Source organism: Pan troglodytes, chromosome 8 (assembly GCF_028858775.2).
Source record: "Pan troglodytes isolate AG18354 chromosome 8, NHGRI_mPanTro3-v2.0_pri, whole genome shotgun sequence".
Lineage (NCBI taxonomy): Eukaryota > Metazoa > Chordata > Mammalia > Primates > Hominidae > Pan > Pan troglodytes.
The window spans coordinates 31040208-31067098 of record NC_072406.2 but is presented as its reverse complement, the minus strand read 5'-3'; the positions used below and the strand labels follow the sequence as shown (position 1 = coordinate 31067098).

Here is a 26891-nt window from a genome sequence, read left to right as displayed (position 1 = left end):
CAATCTCATAAAAAAGTGAAGGTGAGCTGGCAGTGTGGTACCTGTGTGAGATATTGATATGGTTTGGCTGTGTCCCCACCCAAATCTCATCTTGAATTGTAGCTCCCATAATTCCCACATGTTGTGGGAGGGACCTGGTGGGAGATAATTGAATCGTGGGGGCGGTTTCCCCCATACTGTTCTTGTCGTAGAAAATAAGTCTCAGGAGATCTGATGGTTTTATGAGGGCAACCCCTTTTGCTTGGCTCTCATTTTTCTCTCTTGTCTGCCACCATGTAAGATGTGCCTTTTGCCTTCCACCATGATTATGAGGCCTCTCCAGCCACGTGGAACTGTGAGTCCATTCAACCTCTTTTTCTTTATAAATTACTCAGTCTTGGGTATGTCTTTATCAGCAGTATGAAAATTGACTAATACAGATGTAAAACCTCCCAAATATTTCACAATATACCTCAAACTTTAAGGCAAAATTGTTAAGCGAAAAGAAATCATTAAAGGGAGAAAAGGATACTCTGAATTCTGATTCTCAATAGTATTAGTGGCTTTGATTGTTGAATTCTGATTGAGTCCATGTTATAGAGGAAGATCTGGCAAAATCATTACGGTAAAAAATTCATTTTACACACAGCATTTTAGCAACACTCCTTTTCAAAATAGTTCATGAGTTTCATTTAAAGAATTTCTCTACAAATAATATCATAAGTGGCAAGTTAAAGTGTAAAGTGAGTGGATAAATACATCTCATTTAAAAGCAAATTTATACTAAGATCACCAAAATGCAAATCTATTAAAAATAGACCTTGTCTTTTATGTTTATTTCACATTATCTAAGTACATCCAGTTATGCAAATTTACAGTTTCATTTCACATCCTTGTATTCCTGATATACATATAACAGGACAAAGAACACATTTGCAACACTCAGCCTGTAAAACTCTCTTGGGGGAAACAAGACTCTCAGCTGCCTTATTCTTCTGCACATGTACAAATAAAGTTCTAAATAATTGGAGTGGAAATAAAAACTGGTAAAAGAGAAAACTGACTACATTTTTATGCCACTTGAGGATATTTGTACCTGACTTTTCAAATGGTCTTCTACTTGCTGAGTTACAATTTAATAGGTAACACATTTTGGGAGCTCCTTAAAATATGCCAAGAAGCTTCACTGTTTCTAGAGTGCTTAAAATCCACATGAAGCTGACATCAGCTACACATCACTAATGCTTAGATGTGGGTGCTGTGGTGCTGTGCATTTATCCAAAATATTTTAAAAGGTAGTAATCAGCACTGTTATCCCTCTTTTATGAAAATATCTTGCCAGGCTAGAAAACAAGCAATTATTTCTTCAATTAGGCAAAGGAAAAAAGGACAGACCAGTACAATTCAGTACTCATTTTAAAGAAAACAATCACATTGAACTAAAAATTTTAAATTTCAGTTACAATTTTATGAAATTCAAATATCTCAGAATCGCATTGAGGTACTAGATGACCGAGTGTTCATTCTGTTCAATATTGCCCACGAGATCTTTCATATCACTAGTTCCTGGGCTGGACTGACTGTTAAAATACAGAGTGTTTTCAAAGGCGCCCTCTTGAGGTAGGTGCACACGTCTTTTCTTATAAAAGAAATAGGCAGCAAGGCCAGCACCCGTTAAAATCAGGAGGATCACAATGATGACTACTCCGGCCACGTTGGAAGACGGTTTAGAAGGGTCCATCTTCCTTGTGTCAGCTATAAATAAATAAAATCATTAGGGAAAACGTGGAGGGAGGCAGAGGGTTGCATGCTATGCAGAACTTTGCTTGTTGAAAAACTAAAAGGCATAAATATTCTTTCAAGCGACATTTGTCAAACAGAAAAGAAAGATGTGAAAACAAGAGTCCCTGTGGTATAGAGGATTATTCAGAATGTTAAGATGATTATTCAGTTGCAAGAATAATCCATCTGTCTATGTAGCAGTGGGCTAGTTCATCAATGTATTAAAATATATATACCTTATTTCAAAATAATTTAAGGCTGTCAAAAATACAGTATAAGAAGATAAGTAGATTAGTAATGATAATAATGATAATAATTAAAAGAAAATGGAAATGAAGAGAAAAATAAAATAAGAATAGTGGAAACGTGAACTCATAGATGTAATTAGTAAACAAATAGCACTCATGATGTTAATAAGGAGGTTACAGGCAAGCCATAAATCTCACTTTCAGTTTTTTTTAAGCAGCCAACAAAATGAGTGAAATGAGATCAGTTACCTAATTCAAGTAGTCTATAAAAATTAAAACAAAAAAAAATTCTAAGAAAAGAAAAAAAACCCACAGAGATTCTTAAGAGAAATTTCTTCCATGGGTTCAAGGCAGCTGTTTGTAACAGAGCAAAAAAAAAAAAAAATGCCTTCAATAACTACTTATAGTAAAAACACCAACCTGACTCCAAGGCCTCTTTTTCTAAAGTATTATTCAAAGTAGGTTGATGACAAAGCATAGTTTAGCTTAAGCAAATTCTACTGAGAGAGCAGGGGAGTTGGAAGGGATTATTATTATGCCTTTTAAAACAAACAGTACGGATGTATTACTAACACAGAACCTGAAATTTTGCAATGGCCTTACCTTTTGTTGTAAGTAATTCATGAGTAGGTTTAGCATCAATAACTGTGTGTAAAAATATATATATATATTTATAAAAACCCAGAATAATTGCAGGTAGATAGCAAATATTATTTGGCTCACAAATACATGGAATCCTCCACATTTGATCTGTGTTGATTGATATATGATATTATGATATGATAGATATAAAAATACAGGTAGAAAAAAAAGATCTGTACCTTTATCTATATATCTACCTACCTATCATCTATCTGTCTCTCTGTCTGAGCCATAGCAGTTGCCTATGGTTGTATGGTGCATTTGAGTACATTAGATCTGGAAATGTGATTCTCCAAGTTACATTTGAGCCACTGATACTCACCCTTAAAATCTACCCAATCTACCCATAAGTAAAACATTCAAGGCTAGGGGTTTTGAAATTAGCCTGCTGAAGCCTAAGATGTTAAAAAGCATTTGAATGAAAAGTAAAATAAGACTCCAGGCCAGGAGTGGTGGCTCACGCCTGTAATCCCAGCACTTTGGGAGCCTGAGGCAGGTGGAACACCTGAGGTCCGGAGTTCGAGACCAGCCTGGTCAACATAGTGAAACCCCATCTCTATTAAAAATACAAAAATTAGCTGGGCATAGTGGCGTGCGCCTGTAATCCCAGCTACTTGGGAGGCTGAGGCAGGAGAATGGCTTGAACCCAGGAGGTGGAGGTTGCAGTGAGCCAAGATCACGCCACTGGCAACAGAGTGGGCAACAGAGTGAGACTCTGTCTCAAAAACAAAAACAAAACAAAACAAATAAAACAACTCCAACATTGCACCAGAGGATGTGGTGTGTCTTAGAACAGTTAGAGAAGCCTAAAGACCCGCCAAATTCTAAAATGGTAAACTCTACCCCGTCTCTACTAAAAATACAAAAATTAGCCGGGCATGATGGCATGCTCCTGTAATCCCAGCTACTCGGGAGGCTGAGGCAGGAGAATCGCTTGAACCCAGGAGGTGGAGGTTGCAGTGAGCTGAGATCGCGCCATTGCACTCCAGCCTGGTGGCAGAGCAAGATTCCGTCTCAAAAAAACAAACAAACAAAAAACCTCTATTATCTAATCAGTAATTTATTGGGAGGGATATTATGTGACATGACATGTCAACAAAATATTTTTAAATTCCAGATAGAGGCAATTGTGAGCATTCAACACTATCAATTCCCCGATCCTGTTCCTTTCATGGTCTCACTTTCCATCTTAAAAGGAGACTGAATTAGTCTGACGTGACTCATTCCACAATCAATTCTGATCCCTCTCCAGAACCCTGGTCTCCTCAGGTTTGGGCTGGTACTGGCTTTACCACCTTTTCCCTCATGCAGTAAGGCTTTGTAGATGGGCTCTCCTGACTGTTTGCAGCTTGGCAAATCCTTCAGATATCCCATTACAAATGCATTGATAAGCAAAAATCATTACAACAGCTAAGCAGACAGAGAGTGTCTCTCACTCACGCAGAGCTGCAAAGAGTAATGCACTACAATGGCAGAATGGATTTTTCACGGATGAAAGGACAGAGCTTCCAATGGCCTCGTAATCACATTATGATTCCATACCTGATATCTTACTATTTGAAAGAAATGGCAGCCAGTGATATGCACCATGCAACAAACTTCTTACTTACTTTTTGGTCTTTTACAAATATATCCTTTGTAGGAAGAACAGTGAATATTACTCCAAAACCCAGAAGACGCATGTAAAGCTACACAATCATTCCGTTCACCAGAGGGATCTCCTGTGTTCCAGTTGACAAAGGAGATCGGACTGTTATTTATCCACAGCCATGTCCCTGGTCATCAGATAAAACCAATAAAGACAAAAGTTAAATATAGCCTATCTTAAAATAAGTTCAGCCAATTTATGCGAAATTTCTAAGCATATTCTTTTATACTAGAATCAATAGTCATTTATAACCAGACTTAACAGGCAAGACTATAATGACTAATTATTACAGGGAAGGAAACGAAAAAGAATAGGTTTACTATATAGCTTTAGTTAAAAAAGTATTTCTAATTAGTACAAATATTTATACTTATCCTTTCCTTAGCATTTTTTTCCTGGCCCCACGAAAACATAGAAAATGCTTTTTAAAGCTCCTCAAACTATCTTAGCTACAAAAGATATTTTTTAATTAGCAACTTTGAGGATAGCATAATATGAAACTCATTTTAAATTTCAGTTCTTAAATAAAAATATGAGTTTGAATTTTCAAATTCCTCATGAATTAATCATTTTTAAGGCAACACATTTTGGAAATGAAACCTTGTTTTACATACAACATTTTACAATATTTGTGATTAAATAAGCATGCTGCAAAAATTACCTTCAACATTTCTGAACAATCCTATCCAAAAATTGGTTTTACTTTTAAGTGGCTCAACCCGATATGACAGAAAACTGGATTCTGCAGCACTTTCAATGGAAACCAGAGAGGAACCTAGAAAGCATAAAAGGATAAATATGATAGCTGCACATTTAAGTAGCTGAAAATATTTTTGTAAACAGCACTGCTATCGAGAGCAACAAAAATCAGCCTAACATCTCCACTTAAGGGGAAGAATTTCAAAGGGCAGGTGTTTGTTTTCTCAGAATTTTAGTTTTCATTCTGAAATATGTTTTTAAGCATCATTAGCATCATTTGAGTACAAGCACTGAACTAGTTCCTGCAGGATATTCAAAGATTAGTAGGATGTAGAGTATGTCTTCCAAAAGTTATGGTTCAGTGGCCAGTAACAAGAGTACAAAGAAATATTATAGAAGAGAAATTAAGTGCCATATGCTATAGACATGTGAAATATTCATTCTTGGTGAAGCAGCTAAAAGGGAGGATAGAGGAAACAGAATTTCAGTAGAGAGAAGAATAGGATTTCAAGTAAAAAGGATAGAAAATAATTCCAGGAAAAAGAGGTAATAAGAGGAAAGACAAAGAGGAAGGGAAGCATAGAACTTCTTCAGGAACAGAGATAGCTTGGTTTGGCTGGAGTATCGCACCAATCTGGTCCACAGGCAAAAAAAAAAAAAAAAAAAAAAAAAAGACATGGGTTAGGTCTCATTGCAGAAGACCAGAGATTGGTATTAAGGGCAATGTGGTGATAAAGAACACTAAGTTTTTTTTCAGGCAGCTGAATGATGCAATAACCCATCGCCTTGCTTTGACTGGTCCTATACATAACAGTTAGATTCTTCACCTAAGAATGGTCCTATATTAGTTATTATTAGAATCCAGCTGTTATGTATAGGACCATTCAAAGCAAGGAGATAAAACAGAAAGACCAGTTAGATGGCTATGGAAGTGACAACCCACATTAGACTGTCAACATTAAATTTTAGAGTAAAAATCTCTAGCTTTTTAATTATAACTAATATCTTTTAAGCATTTCATTCTGGACATTTTGCTTTGGACTTTACAAGCATTAACCCATTAAATTTTCACAATCACTTCATTAAATAGGTACCATCTTTGCCCCATTTTATAGCTAAGGAAACTAAAGCACAGAGGATGAGTAATCTGCCAAGATCCTAACACTAGCAGAGGGAAGATCATGGTATGACCCAGGCTTTCTGAACCTTGAGGGTCCGCACCTAACCATATGCCTGTATCCCGTATTACTGAGTTCTGAATTATCGCCTTGTTTTCACTGCATGACTACATAATCCATTATTAAATATATTTCACAAACATTAGCTGTTTCAAAATATTTATGACTCATATTTTGAGAATGAGAATGAGAAGCATTCATTTTATTTACCAGAAAAGAGTCACCTAAAATGGAAAACAAAGTTTCTACATATTCTTTGCAATTTTTTTCAAAAAAATACTTAGCAATATGAAGAGAACATTTTTTTAATTACAAAAGTTCAAAGAAGGCATCAGGTGACATCATGAGAAATGCAGAATAAGTTCTTCTGAAAATTATTTTTTCTATAAAACCAATGAGAACACTGGAAAACTCTAAATCCACTGTTTTGGAATGCTGAAAATTAATCAAAGGCTTGCAATAATTCAAGAAGCACTTATGCAAGAAAAATGACTGTGTCTTGGTAATGATAGTGAGTTTTATAGTGTTTTAACTTGTCCTAATCCCTCTGCCTTCTTTCCAGTTCTGCTGTAGCCTTAAAAACCAACAGCCCCACAACCACAGTGAAAACCAGTAGCGTAGAAGCCACAGGAGAGGCTAAAATGGGGTTGGAGCTCTTTCCAAGCCCCATTCTCAGAGAATCTCCATTACTTGACCTGTCTTACAGTTCCCTAGAAAACCCCACTCGCAAAGCTTGTCTTTATTTGACCTGATTCAGAGCTCAGTCAGTGCAAACAGACTTTTCCCTGCAAGTGTTTGTAAAAAACTATCAGTGGCAATTGTCTAACATTGTAACCATCTAAGGCAGTGATAATAGTTGGGGCAAACAACTAGCGAATTGAAAGACTTAAAAGGAAAAGCTAGGGAATGGGATGTTCATAGGAGACTTTAAAAAGCATTGACAAATTCCGGGGAATGTAGAAGGCTACAGATATGCACTGAAGTGTGCCCTTGCCCAAGGCTATGTGCATGTCTGAGAAAGACCTGAGAAGGTTCTAAGTTCTTGCATCTGGCTGAAGATGCACTACACAAGCAGGAAGTGAAAGCTAAGGCAGTTTGTAACTGCTTGGACAAATATTAAAGGCACATCCCAGCACACAGACAGATCCTCTGCAAAACCTGGGAGACTTCATTAGTTCTAGGCACTTAAAGAAATCTGCACCTACCACATCTAACACCACATGTATACACATCACGATAAAACTATCAAAAGACAGAAAGTCTTAAAATCTGTGAGAGAGAAGGGTCTCATCATGTACAGGGATCTTAACACTAATTTCACATTAGAAACCATGGCGTCCAGCAAGCGATGAGCTGACATCGTGAAAAAGATGAAAGAAAATGACTGTCAAGCAGGAATTTTCTATTTAACAAAGCTATCTTACAAAAAATGAAGGAAAAAGTCAGACATTCCTAAACCAAAATGAAAAGAAATTATCACTTTAAGAACTACTGAAGAAAATACTTCCAGTGGAAATAAAAGGGCACTCAACAGTAACTCAAACCCATACAAAGAAATAAAGAGCATCAATAAAGGAAACTACAAGGGTAAATATAAAAAATAGTTTAAATGTACTTTTTATGTATAACTCTATCTTTTCTAATTGAAAGATAACTGCATAAAACAATACTTGTAAATCTGTGCTTATGGGTATGCAATGGATAAAGTTGTTTTTGTCTGCCAATAACAGCACAGAGGAAGGCAGAGGGAATGGAGCTACATAACAGCAAAGTTTTTGTACACCATTAAAATTAAATGTTTATATGTATATTAATATGAACCAGATTTTTTTTTTTGAAATGAAGTCTCGCTCTGTTGCCCAGGCTGGAGTGCAGTGACGTGATCTCAGCTCACTGCAACCTCCACCTCCTGGGTTCAAGTGATTCTCCTGTTTCAGCTTCCCAAGTAGCTGGGATTACAGGCACCCACCACCACGCTTGGCTAATTTTGAACTAGATTTTTGTAAATTAACACGTTAGTTGTAATCCCTAGGGCAACCACTAAGAAATAACCAAACGATATATAGTAAAAGAAACACCAGTAATCCCAGTACTTTGGGAGGCCGAGGCAGGTGGATAACCTGAGGTCAGGAGTTCGAAACCAGCCTGACCAATAATGTGAAACTCTGTCTCTACTAAAAATACAAAAATTAGCTGGGCAAGGTGGCATGTGCCTGTTGCCTCAGCTACTTGGGAGGCTGAGACAGAAGAACTGCTTGAACCTGGGAGGCGGAGGTTGCAGTGAGCCAAGATTGCACCAATGCACTCCAGCCTGGGTGACAGAATGAGACTCTGTCTCAAAAAAAAAAAAAAAAAAAAAAAGAAAAGAAAAAGAAAATTAAAATGATGGTACACAAGAAATTATCTAGTTAACACACAAGAAGGCAGTAATAGAGGAATAGGGGAACCACAAGACATATAGAAAACAAATGGCAAAATGGCAGACATAAATTCTACCTATCTATAATTACATTAAGTGTAAATGGAGTAAGCACTACAATCAAAAAACATAGACTGGCAGAGTGAAAATTAATTAATAAGAAAGATCCAACTATGTGCTGTCTAAAAAAGACACTTGAGATTCAAAGACACAAATAGGTTGAAAGTAAAAGCATGGAAAAATATATGCTAAGCAAACAATAGCCAAAAAAGAGCTGGAGTGGCTACACAAATATTAGATAAAATAGACTTTTAGATAAACATTAGTACTAGAGACAATAAAGACATTTCATAGGGAAAAAATTTTTAATACATCAAGAAGATGTAATAAACGTAGACGAATATGTACCTAACAACAGGGCCCCAAAGTACACGAATCAAAAACTGACAAAGCAAACTTCAATTAGCAATAATCATGCCTCGGATAAACCTCATCGGCTAAGATACTGCCACTGTGCAAAGCTAAAGCAAACTTCATCTCACTCAGAATTTAAAGTCAAAAGTCAGGTTGACTTTTGAAAGAACGTGGAGAAAATGAGGTTATAAACTGTGTGTACCACTGTTGGATGGAGAACTCTTGAGTTAGGGCATAAAAAACATGAAGTAAATATGATTCAGTAAAATATTTAACGGGATTTAACTAAGTGGCTTTTAAATGTACCCTTAAAATAAACTTTATTTGACATTTTTCACTTCAGGGGGAAAAATCATTCATCTTTGTGGTGTCTACTTGAGTTTTATTTGTCTTCACAAAAACAATAAATAGAAATACTTTTCTATTAATGGTACAACAAAATAGTTCCTGGGCACTTGTAAAACTTCAGCTTACCAGTGATAACAGGTGAGTACAACACTTGGAATAAATGAGGATGAGAATCCTAACAATTTAGAACATGAAGTCTGAAAGGAAGAAACCATTTAGAATATACTGTTTTCTACCCGAATTCTCTAAATTCTCTAAAATTTGAGGCTACAAACTTAGAGATTACATTTGGGAAGCATGATATTGGCCATTCTGTTATAAAATAAATCATTAAAAATATAAACAGGTATTTTTACATTCTTTGTATATTTCATGTATAGTGTCAGTGGACCCCAGAATAGATGATTACGGAGTTTTCCTTCAGGAAATGTGGCACTCACCCATTCGAAGACATTCCAGAGAAGCTTGGCCCCAGTTTCTTGTATATGAGGACTCAATATAGTAACAGTGACCATGGAAAGGAATCCATGCTGTGTGATCTGACTCCGGGCATCTGCCAGGCAGTTGTGGGGGTTCGGTAGCAGGGATTTCTGTTAACAAAAACACATTTTCAATAAAGCAAAACCTGAAGTTTCTGTGGTGTGTAGCATCATACATTAGCAGCTACAAAAATTGATCATTGATCATTATTTTAAAAAATCTTCCAATGGTTATCATTTGGATCACCGTATTTATTATTGGGTTTCCTTTTATCAATGTTTTCCACTTTAAATATATTTCAATAGAATGTGCTATGGTATAGCGGCAGTCAGTTACACTCATAGTTAAGACAATCGATCTATAGATACCTACAAAGATAATTTTTTTTTTTTTGAGACGAAGTCTTGCTCCTGTCCCCCAGGCTGGAGTACAATGGCGCGATCTTGGCTCACCGCAACCTCTGCCTCCCGGATTCAAGTGATTCTCCTGCCTCAGCCTCCCGAGTAGCTGGGATTACAGGTGCCTGCCACCAGACCCAGCTAATTTTTGTATTTTTAGTAGAGAAGGGGTTTCACCATGTTGGCCAAGCTGGTCTCGACCTCCTGACCTCAGGTGATCTGCCCGCCTCGGCCTCCCAAAGTGCTGGGATTACAGGGGTGAGCCACTGCACCCGGCCCAAAGATAAATTTTTAAAAAGTCACCACAAAGTAATTTGTAAAGTGACTTTCCTTTTTTAAGTCACTGTTTTCCTTTTCTGGGATCCTAATTCCTACAACCCTTTCTTAGCTATTAATAGCACCTGGGATTAACTAAAGGCTATATTTAGAATTTTAGTATGGTGTCCATCATTGACTCTGATGAATCTACCTGTATTCTGATAAAATTCCTTTGATATAGATGTGTTGTCAACATCAAAAGTAAGCAAAATTTCCTGGGGAGATGTTTATCTCCATTATTTTGATCTATGTATGTTGGTTTATAGTCTTTTGATAGGTGAGGGAGTGTGTTCTATATTATTCTTAGCTATCCAAGATACATTACTGTTTAATAATATCAACAGTGGTATGTAGTAGCTTATTCAGAAATTTTCAGATCCCCTGACTGTTTTTATATATTCAATTACCATCTGATCTTTTACAGAGAAAGTAAAAACTTTCATTGCAATGTGCTGTCTTCCAGTAGCCATCAAGATCCAGATAAACACATGCTGATTTCAATTTGGGCTCATCAGCGGCCCAGTTAGTGTACCTCACCCTCCACTTATCAGTCCAAGTGTATTGATTATCAGTCTGCAACGACAAAAACAAGCATTAACATGCAGCCTTGCTTCATTTAGAAAATACTAAAAGAACCAATTCAAGAATACTAAGTATATTTAAGACCGTGATTTGACATAGAACCTGGAACATTTGAGAATAAAAAGAACACTATAAATCATTTCTGTCAACTCAAATTCAGTAAATGCAGCCTTTCTTAGAAACAGTTATTTCTTAGAGATCCCCAGGAATACATCCTTGGAAGTTACTTCAAAAAACACTAATTAAAAAAAATGTATCTCTTATTCCATGAAACTCTCTTTGTTTGCAGGTTTTCAGGGCAAAAGAGAAGTTTTATCTTCATAACAAATAAGATATTTCTTATATTATTATTGAAATTATAATAAAAATTAAGTAATTTTCATTAAATTCATGGACACCTGAGAGAAATACTCATCTCTTCATATCTTCCCATTATTCTGTTGTTGAAACAGCACCAATGGTAAACGGCTTAGCTAAGGTCATGGAAGAGAGGTATGAAAGAGAGGTAAGGGTATGGAAGAGAGAAGCCTTAGTCTCTTGATTTCTAGTGAGGCAGTCTTTCAGCTATATTCTAGTGAGGTGGTCTTTCAGCCATATGACATCACATATATATGATGTAAAAAGCCAGTCGTTTTAGTCTACTTGCGCAGTCAATTTCTTTCTTTCTTTTTTTTTTTTTTTGAGAGAAGTCTCGCTCTTGTCCCCCAGGCTTGAGTGCAATGGCTCGATCTAGGCTCACTGCAACCTCCACCTCCCGGGTTCAAATGATTCTCCTGCCTCTGCCTCCCAAGTAGCTGGGATTAAGGCACTGCCACCATGCCCGGCTAATTTTTGTATTTTTTAGTAGAGACGGGTTTTCACCATGTTCGCCAGGCTGGTCTTGAACTCCCGACCTCAGGTGATCTGCCTGCCTCAGCCTCCCAAACTGCTGGGATTACAGGCGTGAGCCACCGTGCCCGGCCTGCACAGTTAATTTCTTATTAAATTTAGTGAAACAAATTTATGATCACATACAAAATACTGATAAACATCAAAATATTACTTATCAATAATATCCTTTTAACAGTCTAATAGAGATTTTACAGGTATTGTTTAAGAATAGATGATATATAATATTAATCAGAGGTAGCTGAATTTTTCAAAGATTCAAGCAATTATCACCCTTTTGACTGCATTATTTAATTTATGAAGCCAATTGCCAAAAATCCAGTGACAAAAATTAGAAGTATGTGTTATCTCAAATTAGAATTTTGTAGTATTATACCATGTTTAATCAAATAATGCTTGTATAATCATTAACTCTATAAAAATAAGGAAGATAATAATACTGTTGTAGTCATAAATATTGCCACAATGAAAAACTATTTAATCTTTCTAAAAATAAAAGCTTACTTTAAACTCATAAGAGAATCGTGAACATGTCTGTGAGAAGAAAACAAATGACTTATCAAATGACTTAATTATAAAAACTTAGTCAACAGCGACGTAAAAATGTCTTGCCTAAATTTAATCACAGAAATCATTCTGAAACTACTTACTTTTAAATACACACTTCCCTACTTAGGAAATACTCATTGTATAAATTGTAAATTTCTATCTCTGCATCATGGCCTTGGAAGCTCCATAACATCTGACACTCATCTACTCTCCAGTTTATCTCCTTTTTTTTTTTTTTTGTCTTCTTGATATTCCTTCCTTATGTTCTACCATCCTAGACTATATCTATAAACTTTGACTTTTTCTGAGGAACCTTCTTGGTCCTCCCCACTAGCCCAACTGGTCCCTTTTCTCTCTTCTCATGACACTTTCTATATGCCTCTCTTTGATACTTCTTATATCTTAATTGCTGACTGTCATATCTACTTCTACTAGGAAGCTTGCTGGTTGGCTAGCTAGAAGGATGAATAGAGGAGGATAGATGCATGACCAGGCATCAGAGAAGACTCGTTTTAGGAATAATTTGGCAACTCTATCAGCCTTCTTAGTTTTCTGCCTCATCCCTAGTCTTTGCCAACCTTAGTCTATTATGGAATACAAGGAACTGACTGCAAAGAAATATTTCTCACAAATGGATGGGAGCTCCACAACCTCAGGACCTACAACAAGTCCAGAATGTCTTGCCACAACAAATAAAAAGTGTCCCCATCACTGGCAACTATGTCCCTAACCTGCTTTCTTAATTCTCATGCCATAGTTACAATCATGACCTTGGAAGCAATAAGTGAATAAATTAAACTGTTGAGATTTGGAATATAATTTTCATAGTCTAATGCAATAGGAGAGTTAACATTCATCAGATAATTCTTAGTTTGATTTCTGACACATATCACTAGCTTGCCAGATCCTTAAAGGCATCACATCCCTGAAAGATTGGATCTTGTTGATGTTAGTATCATTCACATTGCCTAGCACAGTCTCTTACACATAATGAGTATTCAGCAGAACAAACAGAAAGATAATCATATTCAACCATAATTCACTGATCATGTCAAGTTGCACATATTTCCAGCATCTTACCAAGTTACTGTTCAGGGCGATCCACACACGTTCATTAGATGTTTCCATCTGCAGCCACGCAAATGCATTACTGTAGGGATCCAGAATGCTAGCTATAAGCGAATTGTGAAGCTTGCAGTATGTCTCCGCTTCATGCCATTGAAATTTTTGTCTCATGAGTGAATAGCTGCTTTTGCCATATTTAACAAAGCCATCTGTTTGAATCGTTGCTGGAGGATTAGTCAAGGAAGGGTCTAGATAAAAACATTATATTCATTAGCATTATCAATAAACAGTAATTGAGCCTTATCAGTAATGATAAGTGTATCTCATCTATCATAAAAATAAGCAAAGTAGCATAACTCCAAACATTCAGCTGTTAGAAATATTTTATAAGCCATTTCACACTAGAAAACAAACATTTTTTCATCAGTATCCCTGATCAAATTAAATTAATTCCAAACTATATTTAGAATATTAAGGCAAATACATGATCAAGTTTCTAAACTAACAAACAAAACATGTGACAAATTCAATCCAATCTAGTATCTTGATGAAAGAAATGCCGTAGTTTAATCCCACAAATTAAAGAACATAGACGATTGTGTCATTGCTAATCTTTATTTTTCCATATACGTTAAAACTCAAAGGCAAGAAAAGTCTTTCTCTTCCTCCCTCATTTGTTCTACTTGATCCATGAGTTTGTATCTGTTTGACTTCACTTGTGAGTAATGCACATTCAGGTAACGGGTTTAGATTCTGGAATGCAGCCATACACAAGTCCCTGGTTCGTTTAACCTTGATCTCAAGATCAAGCTTTACTCTTGATGATTTTCTATGCCCTTCGCCTATGGGTAAAGCCTCCCATAATCTTATCCAAACTGACCTAGGGGTTGGAGCCCCTACAAGCCAAATCACTTCAGCTTTCTGATCTTTTGTCCTCAAGCTCCTAGCATGTGTTTCTAATCACTGCATTGTGCCCCCTGTACTCTGAGCCACTTCATGTCAAGACTCCCAAAAGAGCTTGTTTCTGTCTGTCTTATCTGATGCCCTAGAAGTCAGCGAATAACAGCCAGAGGATGAAATCTGACCTGTGGTCTGTCTTTGTATCCTGTGAGCTGAAAAAGTTTTTAAATGGTTGGGGATAGAGAAGAATCAAAGAAGAATAATATTTCATGTCATGTAAATGTTACATGAAATTCAAATTTGTGTCCATAAATAAAGTCTTACTGGAACACACCCACATTCATTTGTTTATGTATTGCCTATGACCATCTGTGACCATAGCAGAGTTGACTATTTGCAGTAGAGACTGTATGTCCTGCAAAACCTAAAATATTTGCAATCTGGTTCTTTACTCTGGTCTAGGGATCGAGATATCCTTGTTTACCAGTGTGTATCCTGGCCAATTCTCCAATGTGTTCCACTTTATGTCTGCATGACCTGCCATTGGCCTTGTCCTTCACTACAGAAGTGCCAACTTTTTTGTTTCATTTCATTTCATTTTATTTTATTTTAGAGTCAGGGTCTTGTTCTGTTGCTCAGGCTGATCTTGAACTCCTGGCCTCAAGCAACCCTCCTGCCTCAGCCTCTCAAAGTGCTAGAATTACAGGCATGAGACACCACACCTGGTGATAAATTATAGTTTATAAAAGTTTATATGCTATCTTTTTTCACTTTAATACTGTGAATCTTAAGTCATTAAAAATTTGCAAATGATTTTTATTTGTGGCAACATATTCTATCATGTACGTGTATAAGGAAAAGAAAGAGAAGTTTTTAAATAAGTGTGTGAATCACCATTCACTCCTGGAAGGAGTGTCCCCTCTTGGCCCAAAGAACAGAGGCAAAGATGGCATAGTTTGGTATTACTGGTGACCTAAGATTCTGGTGCTATAGAGTGTAGTATAGAGAGAAAAATGACATGCACTGGGATGGCTTTTGGATTAAGAAAGGTTAGGATTGCAGGAGTACTTCTCAACCATCTGAAAGTATCTTAGATGGTTTTCAGTCATTGTCATGAGTTGACATTAGTTCCCTGATTTCCAAAATAGTATAGAAAAATTCCTTAGGTCTGGGAGAGTAAGTACCTTCCAACACAAACCCATCCTTTAAGAACTCTACTCAGGATGACAGCAACCCTCACCACCTTCAACCCTCTTGTCTAATCTATTTTTAAATTTCTGACCCTTTTGTGTAGCTATGAGGTAGGAGGCAGGACTCACTCCAGACCAGATTGAAGACTGGCTGAAACTCTCCATAAGGCACACCCACCACTGCTGTGGCAGCCCCCAGAAGTTACCATTCCTTTTCCAAAAATTTTTGAATAACCTGCCCCTTCATTTGCATGTAATTAAAAGTGGGTATAAATATGAGTGCAGAATTCACTGCCTATGGTGTAAGCTCTGCTCCACAAGAAGCAATATGTCTGCTGCTGCTGTGCATTGTTGCTTTAATAAAAGTTGTTAACACCACCAGCTTGCCCTTAAATTCCTTCCTGGGTGAAGCCAAGAACCCTCCTGGGGTAAGCCCCAATTTCGGGGCTCACCTGCCCTGTCAACTAGGCATTTTTATTCTAGTTTCTCTAGAAACTAAAATGTATATAAACACCATCTTAATTGACAGCAAATATCTGCATACTGTGTTGTTTTCATTTAACCATATTCTGGCTTCCTAAGATGAAAAAAGAAACTCAGATCATATATCCACATGTTTAAGGCACACAAGATATAGGACAAATAATGAGGCACAAATGATGCTTTATGCCAAAAGTTCTTAAATTACATGAATTAAAGGGAGGTATTCCTATTCTGACATTTAAAAAAGGTACAGGTAAGCAAATATCCCGAATTTCTAATAGAAAGTTTTAGTGACAGGTTTAGTCTGCCCAAAACTGTCTGGTTAAAAAAAAAAAAAGCAGATTCATGAATTAAGTATAGAAAGCATTACCCTTTTTGTCTGTCATAGGCTTCCATGGATTAAAGCAACAATCAAACCTGTTGCTATGCAAGGAAATGATCATATATTTTATTTTATTTTTGTTTTTGTTTTTATTTTTGTGACAAAGGGTCTCATTCTGTCACCCAGGCTGGAGTGAGGAGCACAATCATGGCTCACTGTAGCCTCAGCCTCTCTGGCAGAAGCGATCCTCTCACCTCAGTCTCCCAAGTAGCTGGGACTACAGGCATAAGTCACCACACCTGTAGTCCCAGCTACAAAAATAAAATAATTTTGTAAAAGTACAAAATAATTTTTGTATTTTTTGTAGGAATGGGATTTCACTGTGTTAACCAGGCTGGTCTCAAATGCTGGGGCTCAAGCAATCCACCCACCTCAGTCTTCAAAAGTGCTGGGATTACAGGCATGAGCCACAGTGCCCAACCATGTTTATATATTTTAAAGTACATTTAAAAACACAGCTGTTCATCAGGACAAAGAGCTAATGCATGTGGGGCTAGGTGATAGGTTGATAGGTGCAGCAAACCACCATGGCACACGTATACCTATATAACAAACCTGCATGTTCTGTACATGTATCCTGGAACTTAAAGTAAAATAAAATAAAATAAAAGTGAGGTCAGGCACAGTGGCTTACTCCTGTAATCCCAGCACTTTGGGAGGCCGAGGCAGGTAGATCACCTGAGGTCAGGAGTTCAAGACCAGCCTGGGCAACATGGAAAACCCCATCTCTACAAAAAATACAAAAATTAGCCAGGCGTGGTTGTGTGTGCCTGTAATCCCAGCTACTCAGGAGGCTAAAGCAGGAGAATTGCTTGAACCTGGGAGGCGGAAGTTGCAGTGATCTGAGATCACACCACTGCACTTCAGCCTGGGCGACAGAGCGAGACTTTGCCTCAAAAAAAAAAAAAAAAAAAGAAAGAAAGAAAGAAAGAAAAAAGTGGGGAAAAAAAAAAACCCCAGCTCTTTCAGGAAGGTAAGGTTTGGTAGAACTTACCGGATCGTGTCTGGCATATGTAGCCTCGTTTACTGTCGCAGGTATCATCCATCCATTTTCCTGCTTCATTTGATGCACCTCCAATAATAACAACACAGTCAGCCTGTATATTTACGGAGAAAGAAAAAGAAAACAATCATGAATCAACGACTATTGAAATCAATTCATTAATAAGCAAAAAAATCTTTCATTATCCCTGATTTCCAAATTTTAAGATTGTCCTAACTTAAGATATGCTCAATCCATCATTACTTTCTACCCAACTCTACCTACTATGCATATCCTCCACATTTGAACTCTCACTATATGAATCGAAAACCCAACCGATTTGGATAAATTTTGGAGACAGAACTGAGAAATTTTGCTATCAGACCTTTTATCCATCACTATAAAAACTTAGAAATCAAAGAAACTAGGAGAACACAGTATCCTCTCCATACTAATTACCAGTATTCAAACCCAAAAGTAGGTACCATATTTTTAAAGGGAAATGAGCATGATCTATATATTTCATTGCTAAATTTATAAAAGTATTATTATAGATTCATAGCATGTGGCTGGTATAGCCAGAAAGTTTCACATCTTATTTATAGTCTTACAGGGGAGTATGCCAGGACTGGAACAATATTATATTTGTTTGGTTGTGAATGTGTTTGCCATTCCAAATCCTTCTTTCCTTTATGTACTAAATATATCTCAGATTTTTTTTTTTTCTGAAATGCCATTATTTCCATTCTAATCCTCATATCTGGCCCTGTTGGAGTAGAGGTGAGAGAAATACATGCTGCCTGCCCCATTTCAATGTACTATCTACACTTTAATTTGAAATATGGTATTTTGCTCATTTAAAGTAAGAGAAGGCCAGGCACAGTGGCTCACACCTGTAATCCCAGCACTTTGAGAGGCCAAGGCTAGAAGATCGCTTGAGCCTGGGAGTTCAAGACCAGCCTGGGCAACATAGGGAGACCTCAACTCTACAAAAAATAAACAAAATTAGCTGGGCATGGTGGTGTATGCCTGTGGTCTCAGCTACTCAGGAGACTGAGGTGGGAGGATCGCTTGAGCCTGGGAGGTTGAGGCTGCAGTGAGATATGACCATACCACTGCACTCCAGCCATGCTGAGAGAACAAGACCTTGGGAAGGAAGGAAGGAAGAAAGGGAGGGAGGGAGGGAGGGAAGGAAGGGCTGACGGAAGCCAGAAATAAAGACAAGAGACCTGGTCAAATCATTTTGCTTTTTTGCTGGAGCCCCCAAATTTCACTGTGTTTATTTTCACAGTTATCTTCTATTTTTTTTTTTTTTTTTCCTAGATGGAGTCTCGCTCTGTCGCCAGGCTGGATTGCAGTGGCGCAATCCTGGCTCACTGCAACCTCTGCCTCCTGGGTTCAAGCAATTCTTCTGCCTCAGCCTCCCGAGTAGCTGGGACTACAGGCGTGTGCCACCACGCCCAGCTAATTTTTGTACTTTTAGTAGAGATGGGGTTTCACCATGTTGGCCAGGATGGTCTCGATCTCTTGACCTCGTGAACTGCCCACCTCAGCCTCCCAAAGTGCTGGGATTACAGGCATGAGCCACCACGCCTGGCCAGTTATCTTCTATTTATGGTGACTATATCAATTTTCTACTTTCTTCTAAAAAGAAGTTTTCTTTTAAAGTAAATTTAAGCAAAAAAAAAAAAAAAAAAAAAAAAGGAGCACACTTAAAGAAAATGCTGAGGACTTAAGTCTCTAGTTGGATATGTAAGGAGCTTGGAAGTTGTCACTCCCAACCACAATGCAAGAAAATGGCGAGAAAAGCTGAACATCAACAACTTCTTTTAAATGCATTGGAAAATGGAGGTCACAAGACAAACAGCTGCCCCCCAGATTGGAGAAATGGACTGATGGATATAGGGAATAAGAACTGACCAGAGCAGAAGCCCAGGAGCAGAAAACGGGAACCAGTATTGAGGTAGGAGATACTAAATGTCATTGACACATTGCTGGAGGTTCAGTGTGGACAAGTTTGAAAATTAAAAACTGTTGGCAGAGGAGTGCATGGGGAGGCAGTCCTAGAGAGATTGCAGAGTTTTGTGAGTTTTCCTTCCATGAGTCCTACCAGATTCTTACAGTGCAGACTGGAGAAAAATTTCCTCTTGCTTCCAACAGGAGACGTGGGAAAAGAGCCATTTTAAAATACGACAGAGCATTCATTCTGTTCTTAATAAGACCAGCACTCAAGAGCAACAACTAACTGCGGTTTCACCACACGTTAACTAACCTAGGAGAAAAGAAATACTCAACTCCAGCCTCTCTAGCTTTCCTTTCTCACCCAAAAGGAAAAAGCAACAAAACAAAACTGAGAAGCACTTTCGAAGGTCACAGCACAGATTCTCTAAAAGTCAGAGTCCCCATCATAGGACTACGAAATACTTCCCCTCCCCAATATCTTACCACCACATCCTTGGGGCTCCCGTATGATAACAGGCAGATACAGCCGAAGAACTGTGCCTCTCTGACATTATTTCAGAAGTCTTTAGGAGAACCCAAAGACAACAGGAGAGACAGAAACAAGGACACCAGAGATTTTAACCTCTGACACCTAAAGTGACAGCAAACAGCAAACACAGCCTAACTCGTAGCTAAATAAACATAAATCCTCACACTAAATGTCTATTTACCTCTGTTACCTTTATCCACTACATCAGCAGTTCCCAGCCTTTTTGGCACCAGGGACCAGTTTCATGGAAGACAAACTTTCCACAGACTGGGGTGGAGGGTGGTTTCGACATGATTCAAGCGCATTACGCTTATTGTGCACTTTATTGCTGTTATTATTACACTGTAATATGTAATAAAATAATGAGCGCCGGGCACAGTGGCTCACACCTGTAATCCCAGCACTTCGGGAGGCCGAGGCGGGCAGATCACGAGGTCAGGAGAACGAGAGCATCCTGCCTAACACAGTGAAACCCCGTCTCTAGTAAAAATACAAAAAATTAGCCGGGAGTGGTGGCGGGCGCCTGTAGTCCCAGCTACTCGGGAGGATGAGGCAGGAGAATGGCAGGAACCCGGGAGGCGGTGCTTGCAGTGAGCCGAGATCGCGCCACTGCACTCCAGCCTGGGCAACAGAGTGAGACTCCATCTCAAAAATAAATAAATAAATAAATAAATAAATAAAACTAGTGATACAACTCACCATCACGCAGAATCAGTGGGAGCCCTGAGCTTGTTTTCCTGCAACTAGATGGTCCCATCTGGGGGTAATGGGAGACGGGGACAGATCATCAGACATTAAATTCTCATAAGGAGCATGCAACCTAGATCCCACGCATGCACAGTTCACAGTAGGGTTCACGTTTCTAGGAGAATCTAATGCCACTGCTGATCTGACAGGAGGCGGAGCTCAGGCAGTGATGCGAGTGATGGGGAACGGCTGTAAGTATGGATGAAGCTTCGCTCACTGGCCTGCCACTCGCCTCCTGCTGTGAGGCTCAGTTCCTAACAGGCCATGGATTGGTACCCATCTGCGGCCCACGGGTTGCAGACCCCTGCACTGTAATATATACCCAGCTTTCAACATAAAAATGTAAGACACACTAAAAGATTTTTTAAAAACACACACACAGTTTGAAGCGAAGAGCAAGCATAATAAGCAGACTCAGATGTGACAAAGATAGTGGAATTATCAAAAATTTAAACAACTATGAATAATATGCTAAGGGCTGTAATGTAAAAAGTGGACAACAAGCAAGACTGGGTAGGTAACGTAAGCAGAGAGATGAAAATGCTAAGAAAGGATCAAAAGGAAATTCTAGAAATCAAAAACACCTTAACAGAAATGAAGACCATGTCTGGCAGGCTCACTGGGTGTGGCCAAGGAAACAAGAGAAAGGAACAGAAGAAGTATAATTTGAAGCAATAATGACTTAGAATTTCCCAAAATTAATGACTGACAGCAAATCACAGATCCAGGAAGCTCAGAGAACATCAGACAGGATAAATAGTAAGATACAACATCTAAACACATCATACTCAAACTGCAGAAAATCAAAGATGAAGAGAAAATCTTGAAAGATGCCAGACGAAAAAAAAATCTTATCTCTAAAGAAGCAAGAATAGTAATTACGTTGGATTTCTTTTCAGAAACCACGCAAGCAAGAAGAGAGTGGAATGCAATATTTAAAGTGCTGAAAGAAAAAACCCACCAACCTAGAATTCTGTCTCCAGTGAAATTATCTTTAAGAAGTGAAAAGAAAACAAAGACTTTCTCAGACAAAAAAACATTGAGAAAATGTGTTGCCTGTAAACTTAGCTTGAAAGAAATGTTGAAAGGAAAAAAGAAGGAAAATTATATATGTCAGAAACTCAGGTCTATATAGATAAATGAAAAGCATTAGAGAAGGAATAAATGAAAGAAAAATAGAATTTTTCATTTTCCTTATTCTGAATTCATCTAACAGATACCAGTTTCTTCAAACAACTATAGTTGTTGTTAAACAACTATGAATAATATACTAAGGACTCTAATGTAAAAAGTGGACAGCAATGTATTTGGTGATAATGGCTTATGGATAAGTGAAATGAATTACAGCAATGTTACACGGGAAAGGAGGAAGAAATAGGAGATGCTTTCTTATGTGCTGTTTGAAAAAGGACTTGGATTAGCTGTAAATATATACTGCAAACTCAAGAGCAACCACCAAAGAAAGTTTGTTTCTGTTTTTATTTTAGGCCAAGAGTGGTGGCTCATGCCTGTAATCCCAGTACTTTGGGAGGCCAAGGTAGGAGGATTGCCTGAGCTCAAGAGTTCAAGACCAGCCTGGGTAACACAGAAAGACCCCACCTTTATTTGTAATAAAAAGAAAAAAGAAAAGAAAAAAGCTTTCTTAAAGTATAATTGGTATGCTAGGAGTGGAGAACAAATAAAATCATACAAAATATTGAAGTAAAACCAGAGAAGGCAAGAAAGAGTGGAAGACAAAAAAATGAAATACAGAATAAAAACAGAAAACAATAGCAAATATGATAGATGTTAACCCAGCTACATCAACAACCATTTTAAATGTTAATGGTCTAACTACACAAATTAATAGACAAAGACTCAGATATTGGTATAAGAAATTCACTTTAAATATAAAGATACACATAAGTTAAAAGTGGAGAAAAATGGAGAAAGATACGCTACACTAACACTAATCAAAAGAAAGCTAGACCAGCTATATTAATTTCAGACAGAGCAGACTATAGGGCAAGGAAAGTTACCAGGGGTAGAGAGGAACATTACGTAATGATCTAGCGGACAATTCTCCACCAAGACATAACAGTCTCTACTGTGTATGTGGCTAACAATAGAGCATCAACATATGTAAAGTGAGAACTGATAGAACTGCAAAGATAAATAGGTAAATCCATGATTAGGACTGGAGACTTCAATACTCTTCTATCAAAAATAGACAGATCCAGCAGGCAAAAAATCAGTAAGAACATAGTTAAAGTGGACAGCACCAACAATCAACCAGATCTCATTGACATCTGTAAACTACTTCTTCCAATAATAGTAGAATATACATTCTTCTCAAGATCACATGAAACATTCACCAAGACAGACCATATTCTGAGCCATAAAACATGCCTTAACAAATTTAAAAGAATAGAAAACACATAAACTATTCTCTAAGACCACAATGGAATTAAACTAGAAATCAGTAACAGTTGGAGAATTCCAAAATACCTAGAAATTAAAGAAAATGTTAAGTCAATAATAACACACTAATAGTGACACACGAAGACAACCAAAAAAAGGTGACTGCAGTTTTTCTGAATGAAAGTACTTAAGAGACATGTCACTGTGAAGTCAGCACATCTTTAACCCATCCCTTGAGCTACAGTGAATCACAGCCTACACTCCTGTCACAGACATCTTGTCAACCTGCAGTGTCTTCATCCCATGTGCTGCAACTATCAGGCAACCTGAAACTTACATTTCAAAAGTTCTCCACTCACCCTATTTCCTTTCTTAACTATTTTTACCCCCCATTATCCTGGCTCAGAGTCTCTGATCCAGAAAACCTGTTACAATCCAAGCATATTTCCACCACAAAACACATATTAAAAGTTCTCTCCCATTCTCTTTTTCTAACTATATTTAATCCTCTCCATTTTAAAGTCCTGAAATTGTTTTTAAAAAATTATTGCTGGGAGTGGTGGCTCACGCCTGTAATGCCAGCACTTTGGGAGGCCAAGGCAGGTGTATCACGAGGTCAGGAGTTCGAGACCAGTCTGGCCAACATAGTGAAACCCCATCTCTACTAACAGTACAAAAAAATTAGCCAGGTGTGGTGGTGTGCACCTGTAATCCCAGCTATTTATGAGGCTGGGGCAGGAGAATCACGTGAACCCGGGAGGTGGAAGTTGCAGTGAGCCGAGATTGCACCATTGCACACCAGCCGGGCGACAGTGTGAGACTCCATCTCAAAAAAATAAAATAAAATAAAAAGCATTATGTGTATTTTGATTCCATTTTTGTGAAATATAAACTTTATCTGTTTATATGCACTATGAAAATGTCTGGGAGAAAAAATCAACAAAAAATGAGCAGTGTTGTTTTTCTGAATTGGTGATATTACAGATTTTGTTTGTTGGTTTGTTTTTATTGTTTCTGCCTTTCTTTATGTTCTAGAAACAACAAAAATACGTGCAATAATGAATGTTTTTGATTTACAAGAAATTCACCTCTCATCCATTAAATCTAAGCTAATGCTATCTCGCTCCATTCTACTTTCGCTTCTTCAGTAAGTCTTTCAGCCCTCATTGGTGTCATGAGAATGAAAGAATTTCTCCACAGAAAATTATTTACCCATCACCAGTTTTTGTTTGTTTGTTCTGTTTTTTTTTTTTTTTTTTTTTTTGAGGCGGAGTCTCGCTCTGCAGCCCAGGCTGGAGTGCAGTGGCGCGATCTCGGCTCACTACAAGCTCTGCCTCCGGGGTTCATGCCATTCTCCTCCCTCAGCCTCCCGAGCAGCTGGGATGACAGGCGCCCACCACCACGCCCGGCTAATTTTTTTTGTATTTTTAGTAGAGACGGGGTTTCTCCCTGTTAGCCAGGATGGTCTCGATCTCCTGACCACCAGTTATTTTTTATCTAGAGTAAAAGCAATGTTATTAGAGAAGTAAAGAAAGAAAAGAATGGCTACTTCACAGACACAGCAACCCTATGGGCTGCTGTCTGGCTCCATCACCAGAATGTATTCACCCGGCAAATAGCTACCAAATTATTAATGATCATAAAAATGCCATTTTGAATAGGTCATTTTTCCACTGCTTTTGTTGTTGTTGTTGCTTATTTGACAAAGTTCAGACTCCATCACAGGGCATCTACATTTCTCTAAATTCTATTTCCCACCTTTTGAAGCTTACTCCTACTTCTTTTTCTGGATAAAACTCCTGCTGTATTCAAAGCCATTTACTCCATTTGCCCAAACACATCATGTATCTCTTGCTTGAAGGCTGCCCACCTTGACCATCTAACATGGCCTTTCTCAACCTTTTGCTAAGTTCCCCTAATTATTATGTTTTAAATTTCTTGAAACAAAAACCTGAATGGGCGTGGTGGCTCATGCCTGTAATCCCAGCACTTTGGGAGGCCAAGGCAGGTGGATCACTTCAGGTCAGGAGTTGGAGACCACCCTGGCCAATATGGTAAAAGCCCATCTCTACTAAAAATGCAAAAATTAGTCAGGCATGGTGGTGGGCACCTGTAATCCCAGCTACTTGGGAGGCTGAGGCAGGAGAATCTTTGAACCTGGGAGGTGGAGATTGCAGTGAGCCAAGATCATGCCACTGCACTCCAGCCTGGGTAACAGGGTGGCAATAGGTTGAGAGACTGACAGAGTGAAAGAGGGAGAGGGAAAGGGACAGTGACAGAGGGAGAGGGAGAGGGAGGGAGGGAGGGAGGGAGAGAAGAAGGAAGGAAGGAAGGAGGGAAGGAAGGAAGGAAGGAAGGAAGGAAGGAAGGAAGGAAGGAAGGAAGAAAACACCCATAGTTGATTCTTTTTTATATTTCTTCCCTCCACCATGTCATGCAGACAGTGTCTAGCACATAGGACACCATAGATGTATGTCGACTGATTAAATCACCGCATCCCACAGTGAGTTTCTTTCCTCTTAGCTGCTACAGTGTTTATAGCTGATCCTGTCACTAGACATGTTCATTTCTTTCCTATCTTCCTTCTTATATAAGACTTGTGGTCTAGTTTAAGTGTACACACTTTTAAGGTAAAAACAAAATCTTCTATTTCTTCACACTTTTTATAATCCCTAACATGGTGTTGATGTTGATAATTTGGCTGTTCAATTATATAAGAATAAAAGTAGTAAAATAAAGTAGCAATCTGTCTTCCAGGTTAATGTACAAAAGCATCTGGCACATAATAAGCAGTCTACAAATATTAGCTCATGATCATGATCATGATGATGATGGATGATGATCATATGATCTTTAGAAGCAGTAGTAGCTTCCAGGCCTACACCCCAAATACTAAAACAGCTACAAGGAATAAGGGGAAGGTGATACAAAGAAAGCTGATAACTCGAGGTTGAAGTGTTTCTTTTGACTGCAAGTTAGGCTCGGAATGGAACTGGGTTTCCTGACCTCTCACTATTGCCACCTCCTCAAGCCAAAGATTTTTTAACTGAATTTATACTCCCTCTCTCAAAGTCAGCTCAGTCTGAAATAGGTAAAATCTGCCAGCATAGACCAGATCAAGGAGTATTCTGGTAGATTCTTTCATGGAACAGTAATCAATAAGATGATAACCCCGTGCAAGCTGATGGTGTGTAGAGAGGTGACCTGAATCTGATATTTACATCTTCATAAGAAAGACTGCTTCTTCTCCCACCAGGGTAACCTTTCCCCCAGTTTGTGTAATGAACTCCTCGTCCATCCGTCCAAAGGAACGTGTGTTCTGAATTGACATCATTCAGCCCAGTCCAGGCACTGAAAGTGGAGTCCTTCATGTGATAGGTAAGAAATGCTGAAAGAAAATTTCATGATGTAATTTTAAACTTTGAGGGTTAATACTCAAAATATGGAAAATATTCAAAATATATGAATTTCAAAATATTTAGCATGTGACTTGTGTCATTGTTACTTAAAAACACCTACCATGAACACACAAACATTCTAATATCAGCATTGTGTTGTCACTTGCGCTTTGGACTTTGAAAAGTTTCATACAATAAAAGTCTAGGTTTTATCTAGGCCATTGAAGACATTTGTGCAAGTTGCACCCTGCCCGAGGGCTCCATTCTGTGCACCCCTATCT

The 26891-nt window shown here is 38.1% G+C and overlaps 1 protein-coding gene and 1 pseudogene across 3 annotated transcripts in view; both read right to left on the bottom strand.

Annotated features, from left to right (window-relative positions):
- Positions 1 to 783: 783 nt before the first annotated feature.
- Positions 784 to 26891, bottom strand: part of MRC1 (mannose receptor C-type 1) — a 103269-nt gene continuing 77161 nt past the window's right edge. For 2 of the 3 annotated variants that reach the window (XM_009458030.5, XM_507681.8), the window contains exons 22-30: positions 26434 to 26600; positions 17587 to 17689; positions 13653 to 13885; positions 10961 to 11126; positions 9798 to 9947; positions 4961 to 5074; positions 4262 to 4426; positions 2613 to 2654; positions 784 to 1734 (exon numbers count right to left, since the gene is read on the bottom strand). In XM_009458030.5, coding sequence (XP_009456305.2) covers positions 1484 to 1734; positions 2613 to 2654; positions 4262 to 4426; positions 4961 to 5074; positions 9798 to 9947; positions 10961 to 11126; positions 13653 to 13885; positions 17587 to 17689; positions 26434 to 26600 — 1391 coding nt within the window. In that variant the 3' untranslated portion in view covers positions 784 to 1483. Of the gene's footprint in view, positions 1735 to 2612; positions 2655 to 4261; positions 4427 to 4960; positions 5075 to 9797; positions 9948 to 10960; positions 11127 to 13652; positions 13886 to 17586; positions 17690 to 26433; positions 26601 to 26891 lie in introns of those variants that run through there. The other variant, XR_010146812.1, reaches the window with a different exon arrangement.
- On the bottom strand, positions 8936 to 9118 carry LOC112204725 (U4 spliceosomal RNA; annotated as a pseudogene).